Source organism: Glycine max, chromosome 12 (assembly GCF_000004515.6).
Source record: "Glycine max cultivar Williams 82 chromosome 12, Glycine_max_v4.0, whole genome shotgun sequence".
Classification (NCBI taxonomy): Eukaryota; Viridiplantae; Streptophyta; class Magnoliopsida; order Fabales; family Fabaceae; genus Glycine; species Glycine max.
In genome coordinates this window covers 36,391,779-36,404,573 of record NC_038248.2, presented here as the reverse complement: position 1 = coordinate 36,404,573, position 12,795 = coordinate 36,391,779, and the positions used below count along the sequence as shown (strand labels likewise).

The 12,795-nt window shown below is 35.7% G+C and overlaps 1 protein-coding gene and 1 long non-coding RNA gene across 5 annotated transcripts; one reads left to right on the top strand and one right to left on the bottom strand.

Annotated features, from left to right (window-relative positions):
* The first annotated feature begins 366 nt into the window (after window positions 1–366).
* LOC106795430 (uncharacterized) lies at window positions 367–2,417 on the top strand. The gene is made up of 4 exons (XR_001383964.3): window positions 367–849; window positions 1,079–1,132; window positions 1,330–1,412; window positions 1,678–2,417. It is a non-coding gene; the product is annotated as an uncharacterized lncRNA (long non-coding RNA).
* A 155-nt stretch (window positions 2,418–2,572) lies between these two features.
* Window positions 2,573–11,833, bottom strand: LOC100785628 (mediator of RNA polymerase II transcription subunit 8). Of its 4 annotated transcripts, none has more exons than XM_006592714.4 (7): window positions 11,603–11,833; window positions 8,436–8,949; window positions 7,739–8,368; window positions 7,046–7,252; window positions 3,640–3,693; window positions 3,105–3,165; window positions 2,573–2,948 (listed from the first exon to the last, which is right to left on the bottom strand). In XM_006592714.4, exons 2-7 carry the CDS (start codon window positions 8,841–8,843, stop codon window positions 2,761–2,763), a joined length of 1,548 nt encoding a protein of 515 aa, XP_006592777.1. In that variant the 5' UTR covers window positions 8,844–8,949; window positions 11,603–11,833; the 3' UTR covers window positions 2,573–2,760. The 4 variants fall into 4 exon arrangements, with proteins under 4 accessions (XP_006592777.1, XP_006592775.1, XP_006592776.1 ...); XM_006592712.4 differs by having other exon boundaries at window positions 8,436–8,956; window positions 11,603–11,827; XM_006592713.4 differs by having other exon boundaries at window positions 8,436–8,885; window positions 11,603–11,827.
* Window positions 11,834–12,795: the final 962 nt, after the last annotated feature.

Below are 12,795 nucleotides of genomic sequence, written 5' to 3'. Positions count from 1 at the left end.
ACTGGTGTTTTGTTTCAGATTTTCCAGATTTTTTTTTTACTTAACCCTTGAACTAAATTTTCAGATTTGTTACCATCTGATCTAAAACGGTGTGTATGAAGGTCAATAAATACCAATACGATTTTAATTTAAGAAAAAAAATTACAAAATAACAACTTACGTTCTGGTTGTTGCAGGCATAATATCTTAATCTCCAAACCAAGAAGTCTAACTCCCTAGTCATATGACTTCTACATCATGGATGTATTTGAATTTGTTTTTTAATTGTTATTATAATATATTTCTCACACACATTTCCTTCTCTGTTCTACGTAGCGCTTTTATCCAATAATTATTATTACTTTTGTTTATATTTTTTTTCGTATTTGTTTTTATTTCTTTTGTGTTGCTTTGCTACTTTGCTTTGTTATTGCTCCAATGTTTTCATCTTTTTAACTTTTGTTTGGTATTATATCTTTATTTTTGTTCTCATTGTTAATGAATTGTTATTGGTTCATTATTTTATTTTCTTAACTTCTGTTCATTATTGCTTTTCAATTTCTATTATTATATATTATTATTGTTGTTGCAGAAAATGTATTTAGCATTTGAAAGGCCCGAGCGTATGGATACAGCATTATTGCTTATCTTTAATGCTAACTTTTTTTTAACTAGTCTGAGTATGCTCTTCTAGTACAGGTATCCACATAATAACTCCTTACACCATTATGTAGAAAGTATCATATTATCTTGTTTGGAGAACAAAACTGATGCTATTGTCGAACATCTTCTTCGAGAGTGTGATTTAATTGGAAGATTATATTTCTCCAAGCAGACAAACGTTCTATTCTCTCTTCTGACATAAATCTGGTAAATGGATGCTTTAAACTGATATATTGGATGTTTTATTGCCTTGGTCACAACTGTATATTGGTATGATCATGTTATCATGTTTTTCTTCAATGTTTTATTGAATTAGAAGGGGGGGAAACATACATAAACTTCAGTGATAAGACCTATATGAAGTGAATAATAGATAATCTCTACCCTGGCTATCGAGTCTATCAGAATTGCTTTACTAAATTGTTCTATTTTGCAGCCAACAGTACCTGCTGCTGGAAATAATCGAAACCTCATGCTGATATGTCTTCAGGTTAGCTGTGTATATCATAATATTTCTAGCATCGGAAGAGGTTCATAGTTTTTACTGTTTATATAAATGTATGAGGATTTGTGAATTATGCCTTAAATTGTTATCTTGAGATAATGAAGCTGAACTTTCATGTTGAAGTTATGTAGATAATGAACTTTTCTTTGAATACTTCAACCTTGTATATTTAACATCTGCAGAAAAATAGTGAGTGCAATGAATGGCAAGCTTCAGTTCTTCAGGAGCCTAATGTGGTTAAGAATGTTCACCGTTGGGCTTGTGGGTAAGCTGTTAACTGAATCTAAATGCTTAGCAAGAGTTTTATTGGGAGGATCAATTCTCCCCAACATAAAGTTTGTTAATGGGGTTGATTAATATAATTGTAAGGGGACAAGACCATGCCCTTACGTGGATGTTATCTCGATTAATAAGGGCTTGGATCATACTCACTAATTAGTATACCTAAATGGCTTCTCTTCAATAATCATAACACTACAATTACATCCAATTTTGATTTATCTGTTTATTTTTCCTTTACTTGTGTACAGACGTCCGACTGCTTTACAAGATGTTACATGACAGGGACTATGATGTTGCAGCTCTAGCAAATTATTTGAGCCAGGCTTTTAGATAAAAAAAAATTATGGGAATGAGAATGTCTAACGAGGAGTTTTGTAGTTGTTGGCATGCTTGCTCATGTCTGCTTGTGTATTTTTGAGTCCCTTTCCCCTCAATTATATGTCTCCCTTATTTTTATTTTTTTTTTGGGTCGGGCACTGCAACTTAATTGCATGCTGGACTAATGTTTTGATTGTCTTGGTTGCAGGAACGTGGCAACCTTGATCGATATGATGAGGTAGTACCGTAGTAATTTTGTTTACTCTTGGTAACTGTTGTAAACTTGTAATTTAATGATTGATCATTGATGTCTTGCCCATCAACCAAAATATCTAGTATGATCTGCAGGATGTTTTGATGATGATTCTGCTCAACTAGTTAGTTATATCATCCCTCAGACTCGGGTAGTGTTCGGTTGGTAGGGAAAAAAATAAATGAAAATATAAGGAAAGAAAAAGAATGAAAGAGATGAAAGGAAATGAAAAGTAAGGGTGTTTGTTAGTTAGAGATAAAAAGAGGAGAAATATTTAAAAAGTAATTTGATAGTTAAAAAAAAAAAGAAAAAAAATTGATATTATACATATGGAACCATAATCGATACTGTTTGATTTTTCCTCAAACACCGTTCCCTTCTTCAACAAGCAAAAAGTTTTTGAAAAATGTATCGTTCTCACTACTTTCATCTCAATTTAGAGGTGATTTTCGATTATCGCCCCTACAAATAGTTCTGAATCAACCGGCCATTTTATGCTCTTCACAGAAACTATTTTCTAAATTCTAACATACGTGTGCAATATTGTAATGCATTTATACAAGCCTGCCGTATAAATCCAATGAATCCACTAACCGAACTGGACTAACCAGTTTTTTTTTTTCAGTTCAGTTTTTTTTACAAAATTTAAAAAAAAAATGGTAACCCAAAAAATAATTAAACTAGAAGTTTGGTTCAGTTTTTGTGAACCATGTTTCTACATCAACATGGTTCGACCAAACCCATCGATGCCGAGTCCTAATCACTGTAGATTTTGCTGTCTCTGCTGAGAGAAATTGGGGTGATTCTGTTGTGTGTTTTGAAGTGTCACCAACCCAGATTGTAGATTCTGAGCATTTGATGCCATGCTACCAAATGCTTGTGAACCATGTTGTTGCTGCTGCTGTATGGGCATCATACCACCAGGATTGCCACCTCCCATGTTAAACACTGCAAGGTAAACCCCACAGTGATGATTCAGTAATAAGTCACACATATAGAAGATGGAATAAATGACACACCAGGCTGCAATACAACCCTTTCAAGGAGGACAGACTAAACAGACAACAAATGATAAGATAAAGATATTCAGGATAAAGTTCATACTCTGATCACTCAACATTTGTGAAGGATGACTTCGCTGAGGGTTGTTTCCAGATAATCCGAACTGAGGAAATAATACATGTATAGTAAGTTTGAATATGTTATCCTCATGATTTGAGGTAAACCAAAAGCAAGCAGAGACAACTATTCAGTCTATACAGATGATGAACCAAATTCATGATAGAAATTATTTTGTTCAAGTAAATGGCCAACTTAAAGTGAGTCGCAGGGTAGACCAGCCGGTCAAGAAAGATGTTATAATGAAAATTATGCCATAAAATTTCAAAAAAATAAGACAATAAAAGTGGCCAAAATTAAAATATCAATTTCTTAATTTTGCACTTGAATCATCTGGAAGTATAACGTCAATGGAGTGAGTCAAACAGAAAAGTGACTAAACTTTACTGGGACTAAAAAGTGGAGTTCAAAAACATGTCCAGAACACCATATAGATAGATCCAGTCACCACAAATTCCTTTGACTCCTTGTTTCATTCAAATCTGACAATTTATACCTCAATAAAACCAATGAGACAAACCTGTGTCCGTTGGAGAAGAGACTGCGAAGGTAATGTGCCAGAAATGTTTGGAATCTGAGGTTAAGAAGCAAAAATCATTATAGAAGTAATTGTTGAAGCAAAGCACAATAACAGTAAGGGGAGCACAAAGAAACACAGCAACAGCACATCATCAAAGATCCAGAAAAATAATCTTTTCAAATAGAAAGACAAGAAATCACATCCCAAATTACATAAATCACATCCAGGAATATATTGTTATAATTGATCTCAAAAGAACTATACTATGTTCAGAAAGCTCCATTTCAATTAAAATAAAGAATGGTTTTCACCCGATCAGACTCTCAAGCTAATGTTCTAGCTGAATATAAATGTTAATTTTTATGGCTAAGGCCAAAGAATCTGCACCATCAAATGTAATTCAATTTTCAACAAAACTTCTTGGTCACGGCTCATTTCCTCACCCAAGAAGCCAATAAAAATCCCCCTGCCAGAGGGATGATCCAGCTCTGCAGGAAAGATCACAAACTCCCCATAACATATTGTAATAGGGAAATCCAATAAGGTTTCCATCTGTCCAATAATAGCACCATATATTGGTCACACCAAAAACATAGAAGACTTATTGTCATAAAATAACTGAAAAGATTTTTCCTTTTTGCAAGGCAAAATAATTCTTGAGTGTTAAAGCATTTGAAAAGCCATACCTACTCTATATACTGGCAGCAATACAGAGTTCAAATAGTTGGTAGCCCTCCACAGGACTAAAACATAAATAAGATGAACTCAACCCCCCTAACTCCGCCCCACATAAAAGGAGATAAAAAAAAAAGAGGTCTGCAAGAAAAAAAAAAAACAAAATTAACACACAAACACAGGACAAAAAAATAGACTCCAAAATATTGTCCTCCTTCAAAGAAGCTTCTTTCTTCCTTTTAGTTTATTTAATTACTTATGAGGATGGCTTTCCCTTCAAAGAAGTGTTAAAGTTGTTGTTTGATAATGTTTTATATTTCTAGCTTGTTGTAGAAGCTATCCTGTAATCTGTCACCATAGGGCTGTAGCCTTCATCATGAACTATTTTTTTTGTACTATCTGTTAATTCTCATATATATATATATATACATCTCTCAGCAAACTAAGGCTGAGGATCCTTTTTGTGTGCATATTTTCATACTCAAACATTTCAAGTTGGTACCAGAGCGGGACGATCCCGCTCTGCACTTGTGTCTGTCTATTGCCAGACACCGGCGCCAGCACTAATGCCGCTGGAGCTATCTCCGACGATACCCAAATCTAGGTCATCTCTTTCAGCGCGTCTCAACCCCAGAGGTTTCAAAGTCAGAAACCTCAACACATGCTCCCATGCACCATTTCTCCACGCGTCATTCTCAAGCGCGTGTGTCCCACATACCTGCCTTCGGTCGCCAGAACTACGACACGACACCTGGGTTTTGGTCGCTGGCCTCTCCCCACTCTGTTTCAGTCCTCGGATCGTCGTATTGGTGCTATTTGGACAGTGGGTCTGTACACCTCCATCCCTTGGCCTATATTTGTCTCCTTAGGTTTTGTGCTATGCGTCTATTACTGGATACTTGCCCTTGATTTCTCAAAATGACATCTACGAATTCCACTCTCACTTCTAGTCCTCTTTCTAGAACTCCCACTATTACTACTCAGAAACTCAACTGGAAAAATTATCTATCTTGGTCTGCCTCGGTTGTGTTATGGTTCCTTTGGTCAAGGGCACTATGATCATTTGGAGAAAGAAGCTAGTGAAATTCCAGCAAAGAGAAGTAATCAGTGGAAGACACTTGTCTTCCAACTGTGTGTTGTTTTATGGCAATCAGTAGAACATGATGTGTTGGAAATACTCAAATACTTCCATACATGATGTGTTGAGAAATTTAGCCATATAGTTCAGAACTTTGGAATGAAGCGAAGTGAAGCAGATCACTATGTTTTTTATTGTCATATTTCTCCCGGGAAGTGTATTTACCTAATTGTCTATGTTGATTACATTGTTATCACAGGGAATGATGCTACCAAAATTTCCCAACTAAAGCAGCACTTATTCAGTCATTTTCAAACCAAAGACCTTGGCTGCCTAAAGTACTTCCTTGGTATTGAAGTGGCTCAATCAAAGGAAGGTGTTGTCATTTCACAGAGAAAATATGTTCTGGACATTTTGGAAGAGACGGGTATGACTAATTGTAGGCCTATTGATAGTCCTATGGATCCAAATCAGAAGTTAATGTCAGATCAAGGTGAACCTTTTCCAGATCAAGGTGAACCTTTTCCAGATCCAGAGAGGTATAGAAGGCTGGTTGGGAAACTCATTTATCCCAAAATTACAAGGCCTGATCTATCATTTGTAGTTGGAGTTGTCAGTCAATTTACGCAGGATCCTCACATTGACCACTGGAATGTTGTGATTCGCATTCTTAGATACATCAAAAAGACTCCAGGATAGGGATTATTGTATAAGGATAATGGAAATACCCAAATTTGTAGGTACTGTGATGCCAATTGGGTAGGTTGTCCCATAGACAGGCGATCCACCACTGGATACTGTGTATCCTTTGGAGGAAATATTGTCTCTTGGAAAAGCAAGAAACAGAGTATTGTTGCCCGATCAACAGAAGTAGAATATAGAGCTATGGCTCTTGTTACCTGTGAATTGGTGTGGATTAAACAACTTCTTCAAGAATTAAAATTGTGATGTTCAATAGATGAAGTTGTATTGTGATAATCAAGCAGCTCTGCACATCGCTTTTAATCCTGTATTTCATGAGAGAACTAAACATATAGAGATTGATTGTCATTTTGTTCAGGAAAAGCTACAGTCCAAAGAAATCAGTACTGAATTTATTAACTCCAACAACCAGCTTGCAGACATCCTATCCAAGTCCTTGAGAGGTCCTTAGATCCACTTTCACTTTATATGTTCCAAGCTAGGAGCACACAATTTATATGCTCCAGCTTGAGGGGGAGTGTTAAAGTTGTTGTTTGATAATGTTTTATATTTCTAGCTTGTTGTAGAAGCTCTTAGAAGCTGTCCTGTAATCTGTCACCATAGGCTAGGCTGTAGCCTTCATCATGAACTATTTTTTTTTGTACTATCTGTTAATTCTCATATACATACATACATACATACATATATATATATATATATATATATATACACACACATCTCTCAGCAAACTAAGGCTGAGGATCCTTTTGTGTGCATGTTTTCATACTCAAACATTTCAAATAGAAGTACCAAGAACTGAGGAGGATAAGAGGAAAGCAACACAGCACCAAGATAGTCAAAGTAATTCAACAAATTAGCTATTACTTCCTTCTGCAGTTAGCTGTCCATGAATATATATAATCAGTAAAAAAGCCTGCTGTTTGAATAAATTATATTACATGAATATCATACCATTTGAGTATTAGGTGTTGTTTGAGCAGCACTGAATAGTGCACTGTTAGCAGGACCAGAAAACTGGCTTAATCGAGTCATTTGATTTCCTTGATTGAGTTGGCTTTGACCAATGCCATGCTGAACATGTCCTGAAGGCAACTGCCTACCCTGAAATTGTTGATGCCCAAGTGGTTGAGAAAATTGCATCTGATGTTGTCCATGCAACTGATGATGAAAGCAAGCAAGCTTGTTACCACCAAAAAAGAGAATTGAAAGATACAACAAATAGCACTAATTTAATTTCTACTTGGCAATTAATGTGTCCATGCATGTAATCATGGTGGTTAAACTTCCCAAACAGTGCATATTCAAGTTTTTCTCTTTTTATTTATTTATTTATTGATCACTCAAAATTTACTAGTGTCCTGAAGCAAACAAGTGCAGAGAGAGATAGAAAAGAGGAAAAAATTTACTAGCCAAAGGACTGCTTCATGATCAAACTGGTCTGAACAGGTCTAGGTTTTAAAACTATGATTTCTCTATGAAAAGGACAAAATTTGATATGAAAAACAGCCTTAACTCGTGCCAAAGAGAGAAGCTAGTGCACAAAATGATTATGAGACTTAATAAAGTCAAGAACCATATGTATAATATATTCTAACTAGACTTTAAGATTAAATGAATGCAAAATACATAACTTGAAAATATTACCTGTCCCAGTCCTTGCATTGCAGACTGCCTGAACTGTTGCTGCTGAGCAAGAATTTGGTGGTGCTGCTGCTGTTGTTTAGGTAACTGCATGAGTTTCTGCCGTTGCTGCTGCTGCACTTGTGGCTGTTGTTGGGTTGTTTGTGGCTGAGGGGATGGAGTATTCATCATGTTTGTAGAAGACCTAGGTGAATTGGCATATGGGATTGGTGAAGCTGTTGTATTGTCAAAAGAAGTGGTGCTGGTTGCACCAGAAGGAGATGCTGCCGATCTTCCCAAAAGTTGTGATGCGGAGGAGGTCTGTAACAAGGAATTCTGGGCAGGCATGGTGTTTGATGAGAGTTGTGGTTGTGCAGTAGGGTCATTGACAATGACAGGAAGTGCATCTGCCAAATGCAATGGAGGTTGTGCAGGAGTGATGTGCCTCTGGTCTCCTGGTATCCGTAATCCATCACCTGCATTGACAGCAGAACGGAGTAGATTCTCTTGTTCTTGAATTTTGGCAGCCTGACCCTTGTCCAAAGTGGGGGCAATGGCTGGGCCTTGACGAGTTCCGAAGCAATAGGCTTTGCGAGTGTCAGCCAACACTTTTTCAGCACCTTCACAGGCTGCAGAAATCAGATCAAGACGGGCCTGGATAGATCATGGAGTCATATTAGGTTATTAGGTCATGGATGAAGCAATTTGAATTTAAAATTACCTTCAACTTTTCCATTTGCATTCCAATTGGGAGGTTTTGCATCCCCAGAAGCAATTGATCCCTCTTAGCAGTGTCGTCAGTCTCCATTTCAGGGAGTAGTTTGGAGGAAAGCATGACAGGCAGTATGGTAGCATTCTCAGCATTAACATTCTTGGGATGGACCACAAAGGCCTTGGACACCTTCTTAATGTCATCGACAATGTTGAAAAGCTCAAGGTTGACCATCGAATATTGACCCAGAATGTCTTGCCATTTGGGCGTGGAGTTGGTGCGACCATAGGCCTCGAAATCTTCCAAAATACGGGAGATGGCTTTGAAGAGGCTGATAGCACGGGTCTTCACTTGCTTCAGATTCAGTTGCTGCTGCACTGCCTGGTTCAACCCCTCTCCTCCTCCCTCGCCCTCCATTGCTCTATTGCTATTGCCCCCAACCCCAACCTCTCTTCTCTTCTTTATACAAAACCAAACAATTCATAGATATGCGGATCAAGGAAGGTCAATATGTAGACACAACCTAAGGACTATTTTTAATTCAGTTTATTTCATAAAAACATAGCAAATAAAACAATACAAAGTAAACAAAAAATAGAGTTGTAGTCAGTTGATGAATACTAAAGAAATGCAGAGAAAATGCCCAAAAACCAAAAAATTGCTAGTCCATCAGGATTGAAACAAACAAAGCTTCAAAAATCATTGCACAGTCAAGCAATAAGTTCTATTCCAATTTCTCAAGATAGCCCCCATCACACCACCAAAACTCCTAAACTCATAGTTCAACCAACCAATTTCTGAAAAACTTTATACACCTTCAGTTTTCAATTTCAAAACATATAAACACTCTTAAAAAAAAAAAACAAAACAGAAGCTATTAACTTCTCAGTTTAGACATGACCAGGACCAGGTCATTGCTTGGACCTGTTCCTCATCTCATTCCTTCCCTTCACACCCTACCCCACCAACACCAAGCACATAATAGTAATATCCACCTTAATTAGCTTCTCTGCAATTTGCACTGTGGAACCAAACCAACCAAACCATTCACTCAACATGAAGAACAAGAAGCCACAGTTATGTCTTTCTCTTTCTCTCATCATCACATGCTTCTCTTTCCACACTTCCCTTGCTGCTTTGAGCACCATCTCAGGAAACCAATCTCTCTCTAGGGATGAAACTCTTGTCTCCCAAGGTGACCACTTCAAATAGGGTTTCTTCACCCCAGGTAACAACTCTAACAAATTCTACATAGGCATGTGGTACAAAAAGATATCTCAGAGAACCTATGTTTGGGTAGCAAATAGAGACCAACCAGTTTCTGATAAGAATTCTGCCAAGTTAACAATATTGGATGGTGATTTAGAGCTTTAGAGCAGTCAAAAAATCTAGTTTGGTCAACCAATTTGAGTTCTCCTAGCTCAAGTTCTGTTGTAGCTTTGCTTCTAGATACTGGGAATCTTATATTAAGCAATAGGCCTAATGCATCAGAATCTGATGCTATTTGGCAGAGTTTTGATCACCCCACAGATACATGGCTTCCTGGTGGTAAGATAAAATTGGATAACAAAACAAAGAAGACACAATATTTAACTTCATGGCAGAATAGGGAAGATCCTGCACCGGATTTGTTCTCTCCTGAACTAGACCCTGCAGGACGCACTGCATTTTTTTTTTTGATCCGCAAAAATAATATTATATATTAGATAAGTTTCAGTACAAGTCATACTGTGATTTTTACAATCACCAATGAAGTCTCCCATGTGGAGGTTTGGTTCCCTAATACAAAACTAATCATGATGGATTAAAGAACCAAAACTCTAAGTATATATTGATGATCCCTATCTGTGGAGCTATTTTCCACTAATTACAAAACCCTTCTCTGATATGACTTGACCATTGATGGAAAGGATAGTCGAATCCTTTTTCTTGGTTCCTTAACCAGCTCCAGCAAAAGAAAATGGCATCATCCAGTATCTTACTAGTGTTGGGGCTATTGTTTGAAAATACGATTCTGTTTCTATGGTTCCATATACTCCATTGATGCAGGACGCACTGCATATTTGATTCTTTGGAACAAATCTGAACAGTATTGGGCAAGTGGTGCTTGGAATGGACACATTTTAGTCCAATGAGAACGAAAGCTACTTCACCTTTCAGTCCAATGAGAACGAGAGCTACTTCACCTACTTCTTGTATAACTCCTCTACTATCTCTCGTTTTTTTATGGATATCTCCGGGCAGATCAAACAACTTACTTCTGCAACTGAATAATCAGTTAGTAACATGTCAATCTCACTGCCCTCCCAATTCCTCAACCCCTTATTTACAGTAGTGAAAAGGCACATACAGTTATATCTATAGTAGTTAAAGGGATAAAATATGTAAAACAAATATGTAAACCAAAATGGGGCATCCTTCTTATTAGATATTGCCTAACTAGCATGTGCATTAGTATGCCTTTCTAATTATCTTACCCACTTCACTGTTCCCTTTTGGTACATAACTTTAATACCCTTGGTCCCTAACATAACATCATCAAAGAAAGTAACAATCCTTCTGAGCAGTGCAAGACAATTGAAGCAGCAAGAGTAAATATGACATACCAAGGTCATATTTTTCCTAATTTGACCAAGGTGTGCAGCACCAAAATAGTGAACACAAGGATTGTGAGGCAAGATATAATAACTTTAGGCAAAGTGAATTTCAAAATATAATCTAAATGCAGTTACTTAAAGCAAATCAACATCTTAGTGGGTGGGCAGAACAATTTTTTTGTCAAACCACAATGTGCTATGAAGTAGGAATGTAGGATAATTCAGACCTGTAAGAATTTTTATATATAAATCTAGTTTGGTATCACAAACCTTCACATTGACCTAGTATTAGGTATCCTGCATATCCAGTAAGAAGGATTTTCACAATTCCAGAAACCCACACAAACACTACACTCCCAACCTCTCTCCTTTCTTTCACCATGAAAACCCATCAACAACCAAGACTGAAAACCAAAACTAGCACAGTAGCACCAGAAAACAGAACCCAAAAAATCAAGCTAAGAACCCAAATCATTCAACACACACCAATCATTTAAACAGCATCCAAATCAACAACAATAGAGAAGATTCAATTCACAGAATATTGAAATTAGAGAATGAGATTGAAATGTAGAATACCTAAACAGCAGTGATTGAAACCGAAGACCAGAGAGATTAAATGGAGAGGAAACGATTCCAAAAGAGAGAACGAGATTGCAACCGAAGAACAGAGAGATTGATCGGTAAAATCCAGCCCAATAGAGAGCAGAAAGAACGGGAGCAATATGTTCTTGTGTTACGAGAGAGAAAAGTCAGAGAACAGGGTTTCGTGCAGTCAAGAGTGTAGGACATGACTGTCATTTTCAAATTTTCATAAGGGTATTATTGTCCATCTAAAAATATTTCACATACCCCCTTCAGAATTGGAGAAACTGAAAACTGTAGCTTCACTAGAAGACTAACTGCTTTTGACTTCTCTAGAAGAAGCTCTTCTAAGAAAAGAAAAAGTTATTTGATAAAGCTACTATTGGCATTGTAAAAGATAAATATTTATTTATAAATAATAAATAATTATTTATATATAAGTTATATTATAATTAAAAATATATAATAAGTAATTATATTTTGAATGTATAGTAAATAATTTAAATCATGATATGAAATTTTTTTATTAAAAATATAGATAAAGATAAAAAAGAAGTAATTTGAAATGATTGAGATAATTGTTTTTAACTAATTATAAAAATAACATGGGTTTTTCTTCGTGCACCCGGTCTTTTTCTCGTAGATTTTGGACAATTTCAACATTTTTTTTCCGTAAAGCTCATACGATTTACGAATTTGTGCAAATCCGTACGAATCCATACTATATTATAAAATAATTAGTACGACACTTTAACCAAGTGATTTAATAGACCAATTCTATTATAAAATAATTAATGTCGTTATATATAACATTAAAATTTCTAATGTATATTGAATACTCATATAAGTTTACATAATAAATTTTGTAACAATTAACTTTAATATAATAATGTACTTTTTTACATATATAAATTTTAAATAAAAATCATAGTTTTAATAATGTATTTTTTACATATATAAATTTTTATTAAACCTATTATTTTTATTTTCAATTTATATATGTAAAAAAATATATTATTAGATCAAAATTAATTGTTACAAAATTTAGTATGTAAACTTATATGTGTATTAAATATATATTATAAATTTTAGTGTTATATATAGCGACATTAATTATTTTATAACATAATTGATCTATTAGTTCAATTGGTTAAAGCATTGTGCTAATAACGTGAAAGTCACATGTT

Excerpts from the sequence above, each read along its gene's own strand:
- LOC100785628 (XM_006592714.4), bottom strand. The coding sequence starts at position 8,843 with ATGGAGGGCGAGGGAGGAGGAGAGGGGTTGAACCAGGCAGTGCAGCAG. Across the intron at positions 7,253-7,738 it reads CAATGCAAGGACTGGGACAG|TTGCATGGACAACATCAGAT; the intron begins GTAATATTTTCA and ends TTTCATCATCAG. Across the intron at positions 3,694-7,045 it reads CAACACCTAATACTCAAATG|ATTCCAAACATTTCTGGCAC; the intron begins GTATGATATTCA and ends TCTTAACCTCAG.